Source organism: Salmo trutta, chromosome 10 (genome assembly GCF_901001165.1).
Source record: "Salmo trutta chromosome 10, fSalTru1.1, whole genome shotgun sequence".
NCBI lineage: Eukaryota > Metazoa > Chordata > Actinopteri > Salmoniformes > Salmonidae > Salmo > Salmo trutta.
The window spans coordinates 9,086,935-9,106,846 of NC_042966.1; the positions used below are offsets into that span (position 1 = coordinate 9,086,935).

General features: G+C 41.3%; 1 protein-coding gene across 5 annotated transcripts in view; it reads left to right on the top strand.

Annotated features, from left to right (window-relative positions):
* LOC115201054 (thyroid hormone receptor alpha-like) overlaps positions 1–19,912 on the top strand; it is a 205,932-nt gene that overhangs the window by 154,963 nt on the left and 31,057 nt on the right. For 3 of the 5 annotated variants that reach the window (XM_029764284.1, XM_029764285.1, XM_029764287.1), the window contains exon 1: positions 13,483–13,799. In XM_029764284.1, coding sequence (XP_029620144.1) covers positions 13,768–13,799 — 32 coding nt within the window. In that variant the 5' untranslated portion in view covers positions 13,483–13,767. Of the gene's footprint in view, positions 1–3,147; positions 3,399–13,482; positions 13,800–19,912 lie in introns of those variants that run through there. The other 2 variants (XM_029764283.1, XM_029764286.1) reach the window with 1 other exon arrangement.

Below are 19,912 nucleotides of genomic sequence, written 5' to 3' on the forward strand. Positions count from 1 at the left end.
TCTCCCTCCCATCGTTTCTCTTTCGCTCTCTCTTTCTCTCTCTAGAGCAGATATTAAAACAAGCTTTAGTGGGGCTGAGCTGTTTGATAGCCTGTTGCTTCATGGGGTTGACCTTGGCTATAGGGAGAACTCTGCATACGCATGGGTGCTTGGGGAGGGTGCAGGCAAGGTTACAGCACTGATGAAACTAGAGATGAGCTAGTGATAGAAAACAAATTGACACCCTGCATAGAGGGAAAATGGCACATCATAAATAGACAAAATACAATTTCTAGAGCCAAACTTATCTGTTGGAGTGTATTTGGAGATTTAACTGATTTCATCATTCTTATACTTCAAAACCTGGCTGCATTATTTTTCTCCCTTTGACTGTAACTCAATGAGTCCCTTTATCCTCTTCTGTTTTATTTTCTGAGGACAAATTGTTCCAACAGCCACAGGCAGCAGCACGAGAGATAGCTCTGTCAATGGATCTGATGAGAGAGAGGGAGGTTTGTTTATGTGTGGCTGAAGGCCACTATTCGTTTTCATGTGATAGGCCTTCTGGTGATTCTGTGTCATTACTGTCCAAGTTTATTTTATTTAAAAAAAATTTACCACAGCTTGTCCTCACATTTGTGGTGTAGGGTCGCGGAAGGCTCTATGACAATGCAGTGCTTATGTGCTGTGCTGGATCCTGTGTGTGTGTGTGTGTGTGCGTGTGTGTGTGTGTGTGTGTGTGCGTGTGTGTGTGTGTGTGTGTGTGTGTGCGCGTGCGTGCGTGCGTGCGTGCGTGCGTGCGTGCGTGCGTGTGTGTGTGTGTGTGTGTGTGTGTGTGTGTGTGTGTCTCGTGTAACCAGTTCCGAACAAACACATGCTATGTGAGGTGGGGTTATAGGCCAGCTTAGCACATGTTAATACAAAATATACCAGTCCACCATAATATTACCCCACCACTGCATCAGATTATGGTGTACTGGAGTGCCTTGATACAGCCTTGAACTCCCTGAAGAATATAAAATATCCAACATGAGGTCATTGTGCCATTATGTCCACGGGGGCATATGGTTAAGCTACTAGCATGATCTATTAGGGTCATGACACCACTGTAGGAGACCGCCTTGTTTTCGCCCACGATGCCGTAGATAAACGCTTGTGTTCATAGTAAATAGCAGAGGTGGGACCAAGTCATTGTTTTACAAGTCACAAGTAAGTCTCAAGTCTTAGCACTCAAGTCTCAAGTCAAGACCGTCAAGTATCAGGTCAAGTCTCACGTCCTAAACTTTGAGTTTCGAGTCCTAAACAAGTCATAATGTGCTCTTCACCAAATGTAATAACATTTCATATTTTTAACAAGAGTAATAGTTAGTATATTACATTTACGCAAACCATGAATGCTTTTAAAAATATAGATATATTTATTACTTTCCAAATAAACGTTATATTTCCATGGAAATACATGGGTAGTGTCACGCCCTGACCATAGAGAGCCCTTGGTTCTCTATGGTGTTTAGGTCAGAGCGTGACTAGGGGGGTGTTCTAGTCATTGTATTTCTATGTTGGTGAGTTGTATGGTTCCCAATTAGAGGCAGCTGGTAATCGTTGCCTCTAATTGGGGATCATATTTAGGTAGCCTTTTTCCCACCTGTGTTTTGTGGGATATTGTTTTGAGTGAGTGCATGTAGCACTACGGTACTTCACGGTCGTTGTTTAAGTTTCGCAGTAATAAAAGATGTGGAACTCCAATCACACTACGCCTTGGTCCGTCTATCCCAATAACCGTGACAGGTAGCCATGAGAAAGACCCCCCCCCCCAATAGTGATCGACTATCGAGGATCGCTATGGGGCGCAATCGGGCGATATAGGCTTGTACACAATCGCACAACCTTAACACACACACACCCTCTCTCTGTGGTTAAAGTAGGCTAACGTATGTCAATGGTTTTAGGAACAGCAGTAACATCAGGCAGGATTTAGGCTACCAACTGCCTAGCCAGTTGTAGCTCAATCTTGGGTGCAATGATCACGTTCCCGCACTGACTGACTGTGTGGAGGCTCGTTGATTTAACGTTACGTTAGCCTACATGCTACACTAGCAAAGTTATACATTTTATAGCTGTCGGCTATATTAGCCACGACTTACCATTAATTGTGCAGCTTCAAATGTAGATCAAAGTTGGAAATTGTTGCGCCTAGTTTTCTTCCTGCATCTTTTGCAAGTTACAATCCGTTTTTTGTTGATACAGCGTCATCTTTATATCTGAAAATAATAATTTTGGGTATCATCTTTCCAAGGGCTCCATCTGAATTCTCTCGCCGACGTTCCTCTGCACTGCTGCGCACAACTTTTTCTCAGCTGGCACAATTTGATTGGCTGCTGTCCGATTCAAAATGTAATCCGTTAAATGAAGAGTTGATGCGCTGCACACTTTTTTTAATAGCATCATTTTTAATTGGGGAGGGTATCAAGTCAGGTCGAGTCAAAAGGCTCAAGGTCAAGTCACGAGTCATTGGTGTCAAAGTCGAGTTGCAAATCATCATATTTGTGACTCGAGTCTGATTCGAGTCCAAGTCATGTGACTCGAGTCCACACCTCTGGTAAATAGTCATGCTAACATGACTGTAAAATAAATGTCATGATTTTTGTGTACATTTACAATAAGAGAATATCCATACACCAACTAATTAATTTAAGTGAAATATTATTATTTTTTTAAATATGAAAAATATTCAGCCACTCTTGGAGGAAAACAGAATACAGTGAAGATGTAGTAGGTTTCTTTTTCTTATCAAAAACTAACACTTTCCAGCTTTAAAATCAATCAATGTGCTATGAAATAGAACACAGCAAGCTTGGAGATTTTCATGAAGCAATGCAGTGCATTGTATTCCTGTGGTCCATTAAAATCACAGCTTTTCAACTCACACTATTATGTGAAAATTACGTGTTACCACTATTATACCACAGATTTACTAACAACAATCTAATGCTCGCAATCCCTCCATCCCTCTGTTTGGGATTAGAAAGGCATTGAACGAGAGATTAGGGGAGGAAGAATAGAACCGAGGGAGGAGAGGTCAGAATGGTTAAAGAAGGGAGGAGCCCACCAAGTCTCCACATCGGTCAACTGTGCCTAACTAAATGTATCCTATCCTCTCATTGACAGATCTTGTCCGGTCCAGTCCATTCGTCAGTCCCAGGGCCAGCACAGGGGGGTCGCTCCGGAGGCCAGAGCCCATCCGGACCGGGACCCTGTGATGTCGCACTGACTGACCCCCCTATCTGCGAATGACCAGCAAGCATCTGAGGGTGGGGCCCGCCTCAGTCTCGCATGATTGGCTGCTGGATGGAATTAAGGTGAATGGAACACATGCCCAAGGAGCAGGACCCTAACCTATCAGAGGGAGAAGAGAAACTGTGAGTCCCGCCCCCTACTTCCTAGTCTCAACCCTACAGGCTATGACCCTGCCGCTAACATCACGAGTGAATAGGTATCAAATGGTCGTCTGAGGAAAGTGTAGAATTACTGTGTGTTTTACCTTTTTGTTTTGAGTTTCCTCTCCGGTTTCTCTCTCTCGCTGTGCTGCTTGACTATGCTAGGATTTATTTTCTCTCATCCATCTCTTCCCTCTCTCCCGGCTCCCTCTATTTCTTCTCTCCATTTCCATCTCTCTCTGCCTTTCTCTCTCTTTCCACTTTCTTTACTGTCTGCAAGTTGAAACAGCTCCAAAAAGTGATCTTGTTTTCTAAGAAACCTGTAAACTAAGCCTCCAGGTTTCCCAGCCCTGAACACTTGTGAGTGTGTAACTGCAACTTACAAACTGTACCACTCAAAGCCAGTCCGCCCTACACGAACATAGGCTTTTTCCCTATTCATCGTTAATTAAAACCCAACATCAGTGAAATGGAAGCTCCTCTGTCTCAACCAGTCAGGCTGTGGCAGAGTGGAACGGGGATTTTTATCAAAGAGCAACCGGCTCTTGCTCAAAGGGCACAACTATCAGTCAATCTGATATGCCTCGGAGCGATTGGAGGCACAGCTCCACCTGGCTAGGTTAGAATGATATCACATTCTGGTAGCGTAGCCTATAGTTTCATATGGTTGATAGTGATGATGTTTGTGTTCTGTTACTGTTGTGTTTATGTACACACAATACCCTATAATGACAAAGCAAAAACACGTTTTTGCAAATCTTTGCAAATGTATTGCAAATAAAAAACTGAAATATTACATTTACATAAGTATTTAGACCCTTTACTCAGTACTTTGTTGAAGCACCTTTGGCAGCGATCACAGCCTCAAGTCTTCTTGCGTATGACGCTACTAGCTTGGCACACCTGTATTTGTGGAGTTTCTCCCATTCTCTGCAGATCCTCTCAAGCTCTGTCAGGTTGGATGGGGAGCGTCGCTGCACAGATATTTTCAGGTCTCTCCATAGATGTTCAATCGGGTTCAAGTCCGGGCTCTGGCTGGGCCACTCAAGGACATTCAGAGACTTGTCCGGAAGTCATTGCGGCGTTGTCTTGGCTGTGTGCTTAGGGTCGTTGTCCTGTTGGAAAGTGAACCTTCACCCCAGTCTGAGGTCCTGAGCACCCCCTTCAAGAATGATGGAGGCCACCATGTTCTTGGGGACCTTCAATGCTGGTACCCTTCCCCAGCTATGTGCCTTGACACAATCCTGTCTCAACGGACAATTCCTTCGACCTCGTGGCTTGGTTTTTGCTCTGACATGCACTGTCAACTATGGGACCTTATATAGACAGGTGTGTGCCTTTCTAAATCGTGTTCAATCAATTGAATTTACCACAGGCGGACTCCAATCAAATGTAGAAACAACTCAAGTATGATCAATAGAAACAGGATGTGCCCGAGCTCAATTTTGAGTCTCATAGTAAAGGGTCTGAATACTAATGTAAATAAGGTATTTCTGTTTTTATTTTTTTTATAAATGTGCAAATGTTTCTAAAAACCTGTTTTTGTTTTGTCATTATGGGGTATTGTGTGTAGATTGATGAGGTAAAAAATGATTTAATTTCTTTGAAAATAAGGCTGTAATGTAACAAAATGTGGAGAAAGTCAAGGGGTCTGAATACTTTCAAAATGCACTGTACTCTGCCCATTCCACTCCCCCATATCCCAATTTGTGCCACCCATAAGTGAAAAATCTACATGCCAAATATAGACCATATATTGTGTTCATTACAGGTCATAGAAAAGAGCTGAAGCTCTGAACTATCCGTTCAGACCCCAGTCCTGCCTGCCTGCAGGTTATGGAATAACTTTTAGTATTTTTCCAGTAGGTTTCCTCAAGGAGAATGCCTCTACTTCTAGCATGTTGATGTTTATTGTCATGAGTCTTGACCTGGAGGCAGAACTGAGCAATTTCCCCTTATATAGTCCAGCTGCAAAGTCAAAATTGGCTATATTGTAAAAATTCATGACGACAAAAATGTGCTCTTTGGTCTTAATTTAAGGTTAGGGTTAGGCATTAAGGTTAGCAGTGTGGTTAAGGTTAGCTTTAAAATTTGATTTTATGACTGTAGCTGTGCTAGCTAGTGACCATTCTGCAGAGCTGCCTCCAGAATAATTAACACAGCGACAGATTAGCGTTTTTCATGACGAAAAACGCTAATCTGCCCACTTCCTTGTCAAAGATAATAAAACAAAAACACTATAATAAATACCACAGTAATGTCTGCAGAAACACTACAGTAAATTCTACAGTATACTATAGTCCTCAAAAACACTACAGTAAATACTACAGTATACTACAATCAGCAAAAACACTACATTAATTACTATAGTATATACACTACAGTTTTCTTTTACCACAGTATTTATACTATAACTTTAAATACTACAGCATACTATAGTACATACTACAGTATTCACTGTAGTGTTTTTGCAGACTTTAGTCAGTGACTAGTACAGTAAAGTCAGCAAAAACACTACAGTGAATACCATAGTATTTATACCATAGTATGCTATACTATTTTTCATGTGGGTGTGCTTGCACGTGTACCTGGGTGGGTGTGTGTGCATGTATATGTGTTTATGTTGTTCCTTTGTGCTTGTGTGTGGTGTGTGTCATGGTTGTGACACATGGCATCATGGAGAGGGTCTCTGGCTCCCTGGAATGCTGTGTCAAATTCCCCAGTGCTGATCCCTGTGGCAAATTACCAGGGCGTAAATGAAAGGAAAGCCAGACTAGATTACTCAACCGCGATGGACACCTGTCGGTAGATAAGCAACTGGGCTGGTGTGTGTGTGTGTGTGTGTGCACATGTGTTTGGGCGTCTGTCGGTTTGTGTGTGTCTGTGTGTATAGTGGACGTTCAGGGCTAAATTAAGCCTGCTGTCGCTGTGTTAATTAAAGAAGAGGAGGAATTAAAGAGCTTGCTAATCACATTGAAGTTGATTGAACGGTTTGCTACTGTAGTGGATTTCATTAAAGCTCTCCTTCACTGTGTTGTCCTTCCATACCTCTGAAGTGATATTGGGGTTAAAGGGATAGCTCAATAAAATGACAGATTTAGACATTTGTTTTCCCAGTCAAGTGTGATCAAACGCACGCAAACACACAAAAACACCCTTTAGTGGGGTGCAGGGACGAAAAAAGTTGGTATAAAAGAACAAGGTGTAAAATAGTAAATAACGGCTAGTTCTCAGAGAGTTTTGAATTGTCAAGAGACATTAAACAAGGGTGTCCACTGTCACCATATCTATTTGTTATGGCCATCTAAATGCTAGCTATTAAAATCAGATCCAATAACAACATTAGAGGATTAGAAATCCAAGGCTTAAAAACAAAGGTGTCCATGTATGCCGATGACTCAAGTTTTATATTAAGTCCGCAAGCTAGATCCCTGCAATGTCTAGTTGAAGATCTAGATAATTTTTCTGTACTTTCTGTACTAAAACCTATTTATGATAAGTGTACAATATTACATATTGGATCTTTAAAAAATGTAACTTTTACATTACTCTGCAGTTTACCTATAACATGGGCTGATGGTGAAGTAGACATACTTGGTATTCATATCACAAAATATATAAATAAGCTCTCCACAATGAATTTCAATAGAAAACTAATAGACAAGATCCTGTAACCATGGAGAGGTAAATACCTGTCTATTTATGGAAAAATTGCCCTGATTAACTCCTTAGTCATATCTCAGTTTACTCACTTACTTATGGTGCTGCCTACTCCTGATGATTCGTTTATCAAATCATATGAGCAAAAAATATTTCACTTTATCTGGGACGTTAAACCAGACAAAACAATACGTGCCTATCTATATAATGAATATCAATTGGGTGTGTTGAGATTATTAAATATAAAAGCACTAAACCTCTCTCTGAAAGCTTCACTTATTCATAAGTTTTACTTCAACCCTAAATCGTTCTCAAGTAGATTTTTTTGCCTTTGTGCAGATTGCCATGTCTCATTTTCGATTCATTGAGTATCTCTCTTTTTCAAACAAGCATTGTTTGAAAAACAATGCTGGCTACAATTTTAATTTCATCCCCCTGAAAAGATAGAAAAAATATTACAACAAATATTATGGCTGAACTCAAATGTGCTGGTTGATAAAATACTCAAAGTCAGGGGGCATGGTTAACAGTGTGCACCTCATCTCTGCTTTCACATCCAACCTGGATCGATATTTGGTTTCAATGTAGACGAGAGCACTGCTGAATCAAGCTTCACACAGATATGAGCTGGCGAAGGGTACCATGAGTGTTAATGCTCTGAGGGAGAAGGCAGGGTTTTCTCTTTGAGTCAGAAACCAAAACTGCTCCTAGTGACCCGTGAATGCATTGTCTGCAGCATTCGGTCACATGACAGCTCGAAAAGCCTCACTTGACTATTGCACTAGAATTATTCCAATTCAAGCGCAACAGTCAAGTGCAGCCTTTTCCCACAGCATTTTCCCACCAAGGGCACGCTTTGGTTGAATTTCATCTTTTAGATTTCAATAATTTTCATTTAGATTTTTAAGGTTAACCACATTATAATGATTTTTAGATATAAAGACAATATATATATATATATATATATATATTATATATATATATACATATATATACAAGTTAAAGTCGGAAGTTTACATACACCTTAGCTAAATACAGTTTTTCACAATTCCTGACATTTAATCCTCGTAAAGATTCCCTGTCTTAGGTCAGTTAGGATCACCACTTTATTTTAAGAATGTGAAATGTCAGAATAATAGTAGAGAGAATGATTTATTTCAGCTTTTATTTCTTTCATCACATTCCCAGTGGGTCAGAAGTTTACATACACTCAATTAGTATTTGGTAGCATTGCCTTTAAATTGTTTAACTTGGGTCAAACGTTTCAGGTAGCCTTCCACAAGCTTCCCACAATAAGTTGGGTGAATTTTGGCCCATTCCTCCTGACAGAGTTGGTGTAACTGAGTCAGGTTTGTAGGCCTCCTTGCTTGCACACGCTTTTTCAGTTCTGCCCACAACATTTTCTAAAGGATTGAGGTTAGGGCTTTGTGATGGCCACTCCAATACCTTGACTTTGTTGTCCTTAAGCCATTTTTTCCACAACTTTGGAAGTATGCTTGGGGTCATTATTCATTTGGAAGACCCATTTGCGACCAAGCTGTAACTTCCTGACTGATGTCTTGAGATGTTGCTTCAATATATCCACATAATTTTCCTCCTCATGATGCCATCTATTTTGTGAAGTGCACCAGTCCCTCCTGCAGCAAAGCACCCCCACATCATGATGCTGCCACCCCCGTGCTTCACGGTTGGGATGGTGTTCTTCGGTTTGCAAGCCTCCCCCTTTTTCCTCCAAACATAACAATGGTCATTATGGCCAAACAGTTCTATTTTTGTTTCATCAGACCAGAGGACATTTCTCCAAAAAGTACGATCTTTATCCCCATGTGCAGTTGCAAACCATAGTCTGGCTTTTTTATGGCGGTTTTGGAGCAGTGGCTTCTTCCTTGTAAAGCGGCCTTTCAGGTTATGCCGATATAGGACTCGTTTTACTGTGGATATAGATACTTTTGTACCTGTTTCCTCCAGCATCTTCACAATGTCCTTTGCTGTTGTTCTTGATTTGCACTTTTCGCACCAAAGTACGTTCATCTCTAGGAGACAGAACACGTCTCCTTCCTGAGCGGTATGACGGTTGTGTGGTCCCATGGTGTTTATACTTGTGTACTATTGTTTGTACAGATGAACGTGGTACCTTCAGGCGTTTGGAAATTGCTCCTAAGGATGAACCAGACTTGTGGAGGTCTCCAATTATTTTCTGAGGTCTTGGCTGATTTCTTTTGATTTTCCCATGATGTCAAGCAAAGAGGCACTGAGTTTGAAGGTTGGCCTTGAAATACATCCACAGGTACACCTCCAATTGACTCAAATAATGTCAATTAGCCTATCAGAAGCTTCTAAATTCATGACATCATTTTCTGGAATTTTCCAAGCTGTTTAAAGGCACAGTCAACTTAGTGTATGTAAACTTTTGACCCACTGTAATTGTGATAGAGTGAATTATAAGTGAAATAATCTGTCTGTAAACAATTGTTGGAAAAATTACTTGTGTCATGCACAAGTAATTTGGCAAGTCCTAACCTACTTGCCAAACCTATAGTTTGTTAACAAGAAATGTGTGGAGTGGTTGAAAAATGAGTTTTAATGTCTCTAACCTAAGTGTATGTAAACTTCCGACTTCAACTTTACCTGTATTTATGGGAAAGATGTTTGAAAAGGGTATTTTGGTCTTAAATTATATTGTAAATTGGAATGGTAGAGTTATGTATTTCATGAAGTTATCAGAATTGTACAGGAAGGTCTGCTCAATCCAAGAGTACAACCAATTGATTACAGCATTACCCCAAAAATGGGAGGCAGGTGGCAGCGGGAGGAGGGAGGGTACTGGTCTGTCTGCCCAATATAAAGGATCAAATCTGCCGGAGGAATAAAAATCGCATAAATAGGAAAGTATACCAGTTTCATTTGAAGACCAGGATGTTGACAACTGTACCATACAGATTGCAAAATAGTTGGCAAGAGATTTTTTATGAGATATATGAGATATATAAAATAACAGAAGATTCAAGACTTAGTGCTTTTCAGCAAAAATTATTATATAGAATTCTTGCCACCAACAAAATGTTGAAAATGTGGGGCATAAAATCATCTAAGCTCTGCAGATTTTGTTGTGAGGATACAGAATCAATACACCATTTATTTTGGTATTGCCGTCAGGTAGCCTGTTTCTGGTCTCAGGTTCAGGAATGGCTGAAAATGCATAACATTGATCTAAAATTGACCCTAGAAATAGTACTGTTAGGAGATCTGGAGAGACCAGGTCAGTCAATTACTAATACACTAATACTCTTAGTAAAAGTATTTATCTTCAACTCGCAACCTGTGGATTCTATTCGATAGATTGAAATTGTACGTTAAACATCACAGTATAGTTGAAAGATATATGTTGCGTAGAAAATATATATAACATATATGTTGCGTAATTTGTTTTTTAAACTATGTTTGGATCCTGCAAGGATCTTCGTCAGGTCAGGATCTAAATTATTGTTTGTTAATTAATAAAAGGTACGTGGTAGAGCTTATGAGTGTGCAACATTTGTTTCCTTACCTTAAAAGCAGTCTATGAACAAGGAGTGACTGCAATCTACACTTTGGTTTTTGTTAAACTAGTCACTGTGGATTGCAGTCACTCCTGCTTTTCAAGTTAGGCACAAATTTAAATATTGCATTTTGCTGATCTATCCCTTCAACTGCACTGCATTTTACATTTTTACATTTTAGTCAGTTAGCAGACGCTCTTATCCAGAGCGACTTACAGTAGTGAATGCATACATTTCATTTCATACATTTTTTTCCCGTACTGGTCCCCCGTGGGAATCAAACCCACAACCCTGGCATTGCAAACACCATGCTCTACCAGCTGAGCCACACTACTAAGGTGAGAGTAGCTCTTGTACCATTGCACTTAATAATAACAATGGCATACAGTAATATTAGGTATTGTGGTTTTGTGGGTGCTGATGGTAGCAAATGGCTTAGCATTAGCTTTTTTGTTTCCTTATTGGTTTTGGTTTTCAACCTTGCCAAAAAGGCACTGTCCTATCTAATGTTATGCAATTATAAGCTCCTTAACGCTGTTGTCAATGATGTTGCAATGAAGTCAATGTACTGTAGAGAGCACATTGACATACGGAGAGGGGCTGGGTTATCATTCTACAGCTAGAATCAAACACACGCGCATGCACACTCGCTCATCCACTCCATTCAGATAAGACAGCAACATTTGTATTTCGACACATTTTTGCAGTGTGAAAACTTTCCGACTTCAATTGAGAGATCCATTCAAACAAGCCTTTTTATAAATAGATAGCAGCCATCTAGCACATTGCATTTGACCTTCTTGAACTTCTACAGCCTCTGTGGCTCTGTTTAATTCAATTGCCATACCAAAAAATGCAATTTATGTCATGCAATCGAAGTCACTTGCGACATAAACAAGATTTTGGCCCAATTGGCTTATCCTTGTCCTGCTGACATCAGGATTTCCCACCATGGCTTCGCTATACGAGCTTTGTCCTCTCAATATTGCTTTTTTGACTTCCTTGTGTCATATGGAAATTAATAGCAGTAGATGTGATGCTCAGGTTGATAATGAACAATATGAAAAGCAACAATGCCTGTAGTACCCTATTGTTATCTTGTTACGCATTCATCGGACATGTGAGACAAACAATGTTACGATTTCCTTTTGGCATGGACCTGTCATAACCAGAATCATAATTGCTTGCTGTTTCCCTCTCTCTTTGTTTCTTTTTCTCTCTCAAGTCAGTAATGACGAGCGTTAACCTCTTCAAACCAATCCACACACATCACCGCAAGAGGCCAGTCCTAGACAGACAGACAGACAGACAGACAGACAGACAGACAGACAGACAGACAGACAGACAGACAGACAGACAGACAGACAGACAGACAGACAGACAGACAGACAGACAGACAGACAGACAGAGACGTGTGTATGGCCTTCTCTGAAACTCTTGGAAAGCCCTGGTGTTGTAACCAGGGGTCAGTCATACATGTAGGGTCCACGTGTGTTTGTGTGTGTCATGTCACAGCTTCATGGTTTGCCAATACATATGTCCAACTAACATAAGACAAATCCAAATAAAAACACCAGCGCAGTGGTGAATCCTGGGTAAAATGGCCTATAAAAAGATACTCTTGTTCAATCTCTAAATTGACTACCATTATTTGTAAATAACCTCTCAAGCACTTTTTGTTTCTGAAATAATATAATATGCAAATAATATTTTTTTTTATAGAAGTTACAAGTTCTGGCTGCCATTGGCATCGATTAATTGCTACAATATCGCTACACCCAAATTAAAGCATACTGTAGCCGTTATGTTTACGACTTAGAGGTTGTCATTTATTCACCAGCAAGCAATGTTATTTCACTATAGAGCTTTACATTTACATTTTAGTCATTTAGCAGACGCTCTTATCCAGAGTGACTTACAGTAGTGAGTGCATACATTTCATTTCATGCATTGTTTTTTTTTGTTTTGTACTGGCCCCCGTGGGAATCAAACCCACAACCCTGGCGTTGCACACACCATGCTGGCGTTGCAAACACCATGCTCTACCAACTGAGCCACAGGGAAGGCTTTACATTACCGAGATATGAAGAAATCTCTCGCCCAACATAGTCAACACAAAGCCTGTGTTTGTTTAGAGGTTTGGAAGTTCATCTTTAGTGATCTGGTGTTCCGCTGTGTTTTGATAGAGGGAGTTGGCTAGCTCTAGTACCGTGCCATGCTCCATTCCACCGTACCCTGTAATTTAGACGACTGTGGGATGGCTAAGGAACAAAGTGACCATTAGAATGTGAACGTATGGGAGGGGACACCTCAGTTGGATAGGATGCACGTTGAACTGGGAACAATAGGCTGCTGTGAAGTACTGGCCCTGTATAGGCTGGTTAGTATACATATATTAAAGTCAGCCTCCTGTGAAAGTTCCACAGCTTGTTTCCTTTAGTATTAGTATTTCAGTGTCCGAAAGACTTGTCACACGATAGGTTTACAAAATCACATCTGTGCCAGTTTAAAGGCGTCAGTCAATCTACTTGTAAGTTTGATTTTATTTCTCTGTTGTTTCTTCACTCGAGTATTGCCAATCTCTGTTTTTGCCTCGGAGTTGTTTTGAAGAGCAAAACTGGGTTGTTGGCAATTAGCTACGTTTCGAAATAGCCCTCATTTCAAGTTATTGAGCTTTTGGCTCCGTCGCTGAGGTACAAGAATAGACCCATCGAGCCTGCCTTGAGGTCAGAGCTGACAGCTAGCTACCTGTTAGTTGCCAGATCAACCCACCTTCAATCATCCCCAAACCTGCTGTCAACCCCTCAGGTGGAGAGGCAGGCCCACAGCCAATCATGAGCATGGGTGGGTCTAACAGGAGAGTGAGAGCCACAGACACGAGAGAGAGTGAGAAAAAGACAGTGAAAAGCACAGAGTTGGGATTGTAGGAGGGATTCAGAGAAACAGATCAGCCAGAGTGAGAGAGAGAGAGTCTGCAGGGATTCATATAGAGAGAGAGACTGAGAGTGAAAAAGAGAGGCAGAGTGGGTGTGTGTGCTAGCGAGCCAAGGTCTTTTCAGAGCTAAACATAGCGAGGTTGGCAGCAGTGTCAGTGTACAGTAGATGTGACTCGTATTTGCCAGCGTTGTTTGAGGCCAGCAACTCTTCTCGCCATGCATATTCTACACTCGCACTGCGTCATAAGGTCAGAAATTGTCTTCTTTTTTGGACTGTCAACTTTTGTTTAGCAGATGAATTGTCTCGTGTTGGTGTTGTTGGGGGTCTGCTGTGTTGTTGTAGTTTTGGGCACAGGAATGATGGTACATAGGAAATAGGTCATGTTGCTTGCTTTACTTCTTGAGTAAAGAAAGCAAAACTAGGAGTTCTTTAAAGGTTCCTACAAGGCACTTGGCCCCCTAATGGTAAAAATGTGTAGCCTCACCATTTAAATGTGAAATCATTTGTTTGTTTTGTAAAAGATCAGTGCACAGTATTTTTTCCTTCTTTTTCACTCTCTCTCGCCTCAGCAGAAGACTTGAGCTGTGAAGCTCTGAAGGGAATTTTTTTTTATATAGCACAACAGAAAGCGTTAAGAGGGGACTGGACGCTAGGCTTAGGCTAGCTACTTCTGAGGGGTCCGCTAAAGTGATAAGCTCCTCAGTCTCTGTCTGCTTAACTGTAATGATGGAGGTTGTGTATTTCTGAATTGATTACCTGAGGTGTGATGTTGTTAATGGAGGCTTGGAAAGCGGCCATGGCATCCCTAGAGTAAGTCTATTGACTTTTTCTTTTCACCTTTATTTAACTAGGCAAGTCAGTTAAGAACAAATTCTTATTTTCAATGACGGCCTAGGGACAGTGGGTTAACTGCCTTGTTCAGGGGCAGAACGACAGATTTGTACCTTGTCGGGGATTTGATCTTGCAACCTTTCGGTTACTAGTCCAACGCTCTAACCACTAGGCTACCTGCCACCCCGTTAGTTTAGCCCTTCAGGAGCTGTGGGAGGGGGGGTCCCCTTCCCTAGGGAGTGGGATGAGGTATATTTGGGGGGTTGGTGGGCGATGGGGGTCGTGAGTTGGTGCGTGCGTGCGTAGCAGATGTGAAGACCCTGGTTGGGAAAACAGGGACGGAACTCTTTCTGCCTCGATGTGTGTGTATGTATCAGGATACTAAGTGGTGTTGTTCTCTCTGTGTGTGCGTGTGTGTGCGTGTGCTGTGTGTGTGTGAGTGTGTGCATGTGTGCGTGCGTGTGTGTGTGTGTGTGCGTGCGTGCGTGCGTGTGTGTGTGTGGTGTGCATGCCTGTGTATTCGTGCGACACAGGCAGCATCAGAAGGCCACAGGGTAGGAGGCTGCGCTGTCAGTGGGTTGACAAATTGATGGCTATCACCCCGGGCAACGGTATATCTGATGGCTTTTGATGAGGAAGCCAGAGCTGGGAGTGACATTTACCGTTGGCTATCATCCAATGACAACGCTATACTTGCTACATTGTTGTTACAGCTGGACATGTTCTATCGGTTCCTCCCATAGTGGCACTCGATGAGGATAAGGGAGTGGGTTCATACCGATGATTGATATATACATACTAGATGACTGATAGGGGGCGTCGTGTTGAAGCCACCATGCCACCATCTTGGTACTCCCCCATCGTTGTAAAAAGTGTTTTGTAAGCTATAGAAATGCATTTATTAATGTCTACATACGTTTCTGACAGGTGTATTCTATTACAGACACGTTCATGCATACTTTGAAATTGTATTATGTCAGCTAAACATACAAATAAAAACAATGCAGAGTTTTAAAAAAGTAAGAAGAATTTGCTAAATAAACTAAAGGAAAAATAGTAACACAATAAAACAACAATAATGAGGCTATATACAAGGGGTCAATGTGCAGGGGTACAGGTTACATGTAGGTAGGGATAAAGAGACTATGCATAGATAATAAACAGCGAGTAGCAGCAGCGTATGTGAAGAGTGTGAAGGAATGTCAATATGCATGTGTGTGTGTGTGTGTGTGTTTTGGAGTGTCAGTGTAGTATGTGTGAGTGTGGGGTTAGAGTCCAGTGAGTGTACATCGAGACTATGCAAGAGAGTCAGTGCAAAACATTTTAATAGATAAGAATAAAATAAGGGGGGGTCAATGTAAATAGCCCGGGTAGCCATTTGATTAACAGTTCAGGAGTTTAATGGCTTGGGGGTAGAAGCTGTTAAGGAGCCTTTTGGTCCCAGACTTGGCGCTCCGGTACCGCTTGCCGTGTGGTAGCAGAAACAACAGTCTATGACTTGGGTGGATGGGCCACTCAAGGACATTCAAAGACTTGTCCCGAAGCCACTGCTGCGTTGTATGGGCTGTGTGCTTAGGGTCGTTGTCCTGTTGGAAGGTGAACCTTTGCCCAAGTGTGACGTCCTGAGCACTCTGAAGCAGGTTTTCATCAAGGATCTCTCTGTACTTTGCTCTGTTCATCTTTCCTTCGATCCTGACTAGTCTCCCAGTCCCTGCCGCTGAAAAACATCCCCACAGCATGATGCTGCCACCACCATGCATGACTGTAGGGATGGTATTGGCCAGGTGATAAGCGGTGCCTGGTTTCCTCCAGATGTGACACTTGGCATTCAGTCCAAATAGTTCAATCTTGGTTTCATCAGACCAGAGAATCTTGTTTTTCATGGTCTGAGAGTCCTTTAGGTGCCTTTTGGCAAACTCCAAGCGGGCTGTCATGTGCCTTTTACTGAGGAGTGGCTTCTGTCTGGCTACTCTACCATAAAGGCCTGATTGGTGGAGTGCTGCAGAGATGGTTGTCCTTCTAGAAGGTTCTCCCATCTCAACAGAGGAACTCTGGAGCTCTGTCAGAGTGACCATCGGGTTCTTAGTCACCTCCTTGACCAAGGCCCTTCTCCCCCGACTGCTCAGTTTGGCCAGGTGGCCAGCTCTAGGAAGAGTCTTGGTGGTTCTTCCATTTAAGAATGATGGAGGGCACCGTTTTCTTGGGGACCTTCAATGCTGCAGAAATGTTTTGGTACCCTTCCCCAGATCTGTGCCGCGACACAATCCTGTCTTGGAGTTCTACGGACAATTCCTTCAACCTCATAGCTTGGTTTTTGCTCTGACACTGTCAACTGTGGGACCTTATATAGACAGGTGTGTGTCTTTCCAAATCATGTCCAATCAATTGAAGTTACCACAGGTGGACTCCAATCAAGTTGTTGAAACATCTCAAGGATGATCAATGGAAACAGGATGCACCTGAGCTCAATTTCGAGTCTCATAGCAAAGGGTCTCACCTATGTAAATAAGGTATTTCTGTCTTGTTTTTTTTGTTTTTTTATATATTTGCAAAAATTCTAAAAAAGCATATATAATTAATTTTTGAATGAGGCTGCAATGTAACAACATTTTGAAAAAGTGAAGGGGTCTGAAAACATTTTACCGGTCTCATCCTGTCATATCTCGCATGAACGCAGTCATACATGTATATTACAGCCCTATAAAACGTGCCTACTTGTTATTGTGGCCCTTTTTGGTTGAGGGTCAAATGCCCTCACGCTGTCGTAAAATAAGTCACTTTATTTCTGTTCGGTTTGCAGAGTCGCAAATCACATGCGCTTCATTACAAGTACTGTATTTAATTTTTTTTTTTAATGATTGCCCCAATTAGCCATTTCTCTATCAAACATTTAAGGATGTTTTCACATATCGTCCTCTTTAAAAGAACCATCTCATTCCTCTTTAACACTAGATCCGCTAAGACGTTTTCAATTTTGGAATTTCAATAAAAACCTTGAACTCACCTGTCCCTGACTTCTCCTAAATATGTGAACTTTACACTCTAGCAGTACTTTCGGACAAATTTCATAAAATACAAAAACGTTCTGGAGCACGCCATCCTCAAAGCGCCATGACTGCATATTTAGTAGAATAGCCAGGCCTCGAGGAGTACCAATAAGCCACCAGTCTAACAAATCCATTCAACTAAGAAAAGCCTGGCCTAATTGGACCTCCCTTCGTGCCAATGTCATTTGGTCGTGTTTATGAAAGTGTTAGGTAACACTAGAACACAAAATGTAAAAACTTGAAAGAACATAACATGCTCGTTGGTTGATGTTACTGTAGGCTACGTGATGACGTCTCTCCTGCTCATGGGTGTTGTTCATCCGCTGCTTGAGCAACACGCGTGCGACGATAGCAGCCAAAATCAAAATCAACAGGCCAGCGGCGAGTTTCTCCTTCCTCCTTTCATCTCATACAGCCGTGCCATCTGATCTGAAACATTATCACGACTCTCGCTCACCTGTTGCCCGATACGGATCCATTCCCAGATAGGGAAAGCCGTTCAGCATGAATCAGAATATTAATCATCAGAGATCTCATGATCCATTTCTTCCCCCGCCAGCTGTGTCGTTTTCATCCAGATTAAGTAGCAACGCTAACGCGGCATGTGCGTCCTTTTCGTTTTGGGCTTGCCATTGTAAATTGTGCGCGCTCTCACTGTGCAGCCTACTCCAAGTAGGTCTAGAGTAGCCCAATAAAACTGCTTGGGTTCAGTGGACTGATATAGGATACACTGTTTTGAGAATTAGGAATAATTAGAATATATGATAGAATGGACCGAATGGCCTGTTCTTCATTCACAATTGGTGATTACATAATTATGATTCGTTCGCCCCCCCCCCCCCCACCCCACTCATCAACTCACCCATTCTCTCCCATCATAATATACTTCATTTATTTAATCTTGTTGTTATATGTGGGACAATTTGTTTCGGTATAGTTTTGGTTCAGTCTCGAGGCAATTATCGGGGTGATTCTCAACGGGGCATGGCACATTCAACTATCCGAGAAGGAGAGGAACAGGGCGGGGAAACCATTCAAATGTTATATAGACTTATTTAGGTAAAGTCTAGGACGAGTGGGACACGACTTTAAAAATGGCAGAGTAATTAAACATTTCAATTTGTTTTCCGTCATTGTGACGCTTTCTGCCTTTCTCGTATTAATATACACAATCACAAATAAATCAATTCAAATGTAATTTAGGAAGGTCGTAAAAAAACATGATACAAGGCAATTTATTTCAAAAGAACAGAGTAGCATGTTTTGAGTTGTATTTATCTGTGCTTAGTTGTGAAGTCTATGGCTGCGCCATGCCAATGAGATAAACTTGTTCGTTTAGCAGACATCACAGGCCCTGCCCTACCACAGTCAAAACACATATTTTACAGTAAGAATATAATGGAATATCCTAAATGGCTATTGCTGATTGTCACCAGTAGCCTACTCACATGAGGAATGCATGGAAACATGGTTATTCTTGGAAAAAGTTATATTTTAAAACAGTGACCATCCGCGCAATTGTACAGAGTTTTGGCAAAAATAGGTTCATTATAAACCTTGGAATCTGCGCTTTCAGATATGGTATAGCAATCAAAATGTCTGGCCTGCATGGACCTCTGTATGATGATATGGAAGAGGTGCAATTTGGTAAGCGCCTTGCTTCTTTGTCAATGCACGCAGTCAATGCACGCTGCCGAGGACATCAGTCTTCGTTTTCTATTCGACAATTGATCATATTGTCACCCATCATTGACTATTGTAAATTTAATATTGTCTTTAGGCCACATCTATTACTATTATTCGTATTATTATTATTATTATTATGTGTGTGAAATTAGTTTCAATATAGTTAAGGTGTAGTCTGAACGGGACAGCTGGGCGGGAGACTTGTCTAACAGTCGAAAATACACTCATCTTATTTTACTATAAACAGTCTATGCGCTTCTGGATCAATCAAGTCATTTCGTGAACCTGAGGTTTCTTATGAACTATTTTAACGTAATAAATGCATTCGTTTATCAATGTATTATTTATTATGGAATATTTATACAATTGAAATATCAAACGGTCAGAAAAACCGTCATGGCCATTCTAGTAGTTATTGAATTAAAGCGCTCTCAGTTTTAAAGTGAACTTTGGCGTTTAAAAAAGGTAAATAACTGAGCTCTCTTTGTATTCACACTGCCTTTTGCCTTTCGATGAGGACTCAACTCTTTAGCCAGTTCACTTCACCCATTTTGTGGCCCGAGTCCTCTTTGCGTTCATATCGCTATGTTTAGAAAGGAATCAAGATCTTTTTCCAACATTCACTCAATACACTCTGGGGTTTTTACAAAGTGCAGGACGAGCCATTTAATCAGAACGTGTTATCGGACACCTAGATATACCTACTTACATTTTGGAAGCTAATAGATTGCATTTCGTTAAAAGATTAGATGATAATTGCAAATCGAATGATACCAATAATATATACAAGTTAATA